The sequence below is a fragment of the Aplysia californica genome, unplaced genomic scaffold (genome assembly GCF_000002075.1).
Source record: "Aplysia californica isolate F4 #8 unplaced genomic scaffold, AplCal3.0 scaffold01135, whole genome shotgun sequence".
In the NCBI taxonomy this organism is placed as follows: Eukaryota; Metazoa; Mollusca; class Gastropoda; order Aplysiida; family Aplysiidae; genus Aplysia; species Aplysia californica.
This window is the reverse complement of record NW_004798405.1, coordinates 164,153-167,129: the sequence shown is the minus strand read 5'-3', so window position 1 is coordinate 167,129 and position 2,977 is coordinate 164,153. Positions and strand designations below refer to the sequence as shown.

At 38.9% G+C, this 2,977-nt stretch overlaps 1 protein-coding gene across 1 annotated transcript in view; it reads right to left on the bottom strand.

The window, feature by feature from the left end:
* Positions 1-310: 310 nt before the first annotated feature.
* LOC101856068 overlaps positions 311-2,977 on the bottom strand; it is a 4,014-nt gene continuing 1,347 nt past the window's right edge. Inside the window, exon 2 of the mRNA XM_005111847.2 lies at positions 311-1,107. Coding sequence (XP_005111904.1) covers positions 563-1,107 — 545 coding nt within the window. The 3' untranslated portion in view covers positions 311-562. The remainder of the gene's footprint in view (positions 1,108-2,977) is intronic.

Below are 2,977 nucleotides of genomic sequence, written 5' to 3'. Positions count from 1 at the left end.
ATATATGTGCTTGAACATGAGGTACATACTTCCCGTCTATGGGCAAAATGTTTTTTTTGTGTGTTTTTGTTCTGGTCCTTTAATTTTAGTAATCGATTTTCATTTCTTTGACGAGCGCTTGATTTCACCACGAGCGCCACACGTATGCTCTCACCTGTTAATTCCCAGATTGATTCCCCAATTTATGTTAGTTATTGATATCTGCTGCACCATTATGTATTTGCCGAGGCATATGTTATAATGTTTGTATGTTTGTTCCAAAGGCCTTTCATATCAATCTTTTTTAAATCTTGAAATCTGAAATCCGAAATTGATTCCCTGCCATATTCTACTGGTTTATTGAGGATAGTTTAGAAGGCGGATTTGAAACTTGTGCAGTTTATTTTTTTCAATTCCTAATCAAGGGAAACATATTATTGCAGCTATCTTTAAATCTCTTTGGAATTGTCATTTTGTCTTGTCTGAACACATGTAATAATAATGTAATACGGAAGCACCCCAGCACTGAAAGGATTAAGGAGTTTAAACCCTATTATGATTTGCAAGTGTCTCTGCCAGCCATTCAATAGACCCAAAATTCGAAATGAAGATGGAGTGTTTCGTTCTCGATAAGTCCATTCTTCTCCATTTTTTCGAGTGGGAGATAGTCTGTTACCCACATCAGTTGAGAAAAATACCCCGGCTTCGGCACATCCTTTGACCATGTCATGTTCCACCCTTTTCCTCTGCTCGACACCGCTGTGACCTTCACCTTGACGGAAGCCTTTGACTGGTCCTCCGTTACAGAGATGCCTTCGCTTCGGGAGTACTTGAGACACACGGCAATATGGGGCCAAAGAATGCTGTTGTAGAACCGCACGCCAGCCTCAAATTGAGGACGGCCTTGGCCAACTTTCCAGACCTTACTCCACGTAGTTGCATGACGACTTAAAAAAACGTTGCTTCGGATGACTTTGAAATCGTGCTCGTACATGTCAGGGGGAATTTCAACGACAGATTCCTTGGGTTTTTCGGATAGTACTTTCTCCATATGCTTCAGTCTCTGTTCTTGTTGATCCATCTTGAAATGTAAACGTTGTAGAGATGCCATCACATCATGGTTTTTTTCTGAAAATAAAAAGTAAAAACCATATTTTTGAAGCATTACATGATTACGTTCATGTTTTCGTTCATTAAATTTACTCATTCTTAAGGGGGTGGGAGGGGAGAGGGGGCTACACCCTGGAAGTCACAATTCGGCTCGAAATTATGGATTTTGAGATGTAGGCATTTTTGGTTTCTTCAGACTCTCTTACAACTATTTAATAGCACCAAAGCCTCCTAAACCCTTGTTTTTTCACATACCTGGCATGCTAGTCACCATCATTTCCACGTAAAGTTAATCTAATATTTTTCTTTGTCGTCCGTTTTCTCAAAACGAGTTTTTTCTTTATAATTTTTTGAATAACTCCACCACTTTTCATTCTTCGTGAAATTTTCATAGAATGAAGATAAGATATAACACTAAATATCTGTCTTTTGAATTTTCGATTGATGGAACAAATTTCTATTGGTGGAGTTTGGAGGGTGGATTTCTCTTTTCTTTTTTTTTACAAACTCAGGAAAATAAAATTAATAAAAATGTATCAATTTGGTATACGAAAAATTAAACAGAAAATCTGAAGATCTATTGTCTGCTAACATGCATGCAAAATAACCTATTTCTATGAAAAATGTGAGCTGTATTCCTCGCGTAAGACATGTAAACAAAATCCAATATGGCCGCGGTCTCCATGGTAACGCCTTTTTTTCTGAAACTTGATTGCGGATTTTACTACACCTTTTTATGCTTTTGTTATAAGTGTGAAATTTGGTAAAACTTGATCTACTAATAAGCTAGATTGCCTTCAAGTGTACCCCCCCCCCCTTAACAGCATTCGAATTGTCTCTCATTTATTCAGTTGTTAAATACATTTATCCTTAAATATTATTTTCGGCATGGTCAATGTCAGATATGAGTGAAAATACTGGATATTTTTTCAAGTCCTGACATGAATGGTGTGTATTCAAAAGAAAGTCCTGCTGTGGGTAGGCGTACAGATCTACAGACACATACACACACACACACACACACACACACACACACACACACAAACACATATACACAAACACACACATAAACACACACATACGCACATGCACACATACACACAAACACACACACATAAACACATACACACATACACACATTCAGAAATGCACACCAAAATACACATACACACTTACACACAAGCACCCACACGCACACACGCACACACAGACACACACAAACACAGACACACATACACAAACACACACATACACACTCATACACACAGGCACACATACACACAAACACGCACACATGAACACACATACACACCTACACATATACACACGTACACAAACACACATACACACATACACACACATGCACACACACGCAAACACACACACATATACACATGTACACAAATACACATACACACACATACACACATACACACAGACACACACACATACACACATACACACAAATATACACACACACAACACACACTCATACACACACATATACACACATACACACACATATACACACATACACACACGCACACACATACACACACATACACACCTGCACACAAAACACACACACAGACACACACATACACACACAAACACACACACACACACATACACACATACACCCACGCACACCCACACGCACACACACACACATACACACACACATACACACCTGTACACAAAACACACACACACACAGACACAGACACATACACACAAACACACACGTACACACACAGGGGCTGCCGAACTGTCTCAAAACTGAAAAAATCAAGGGCGCCATGATCTGGAGAATATTTTAAAGAAGTTTTTGGCGAAAACCGCTTGTCGATCGATGCAGCCATTAAAAAGCCTTTTGAATAGCAAAATT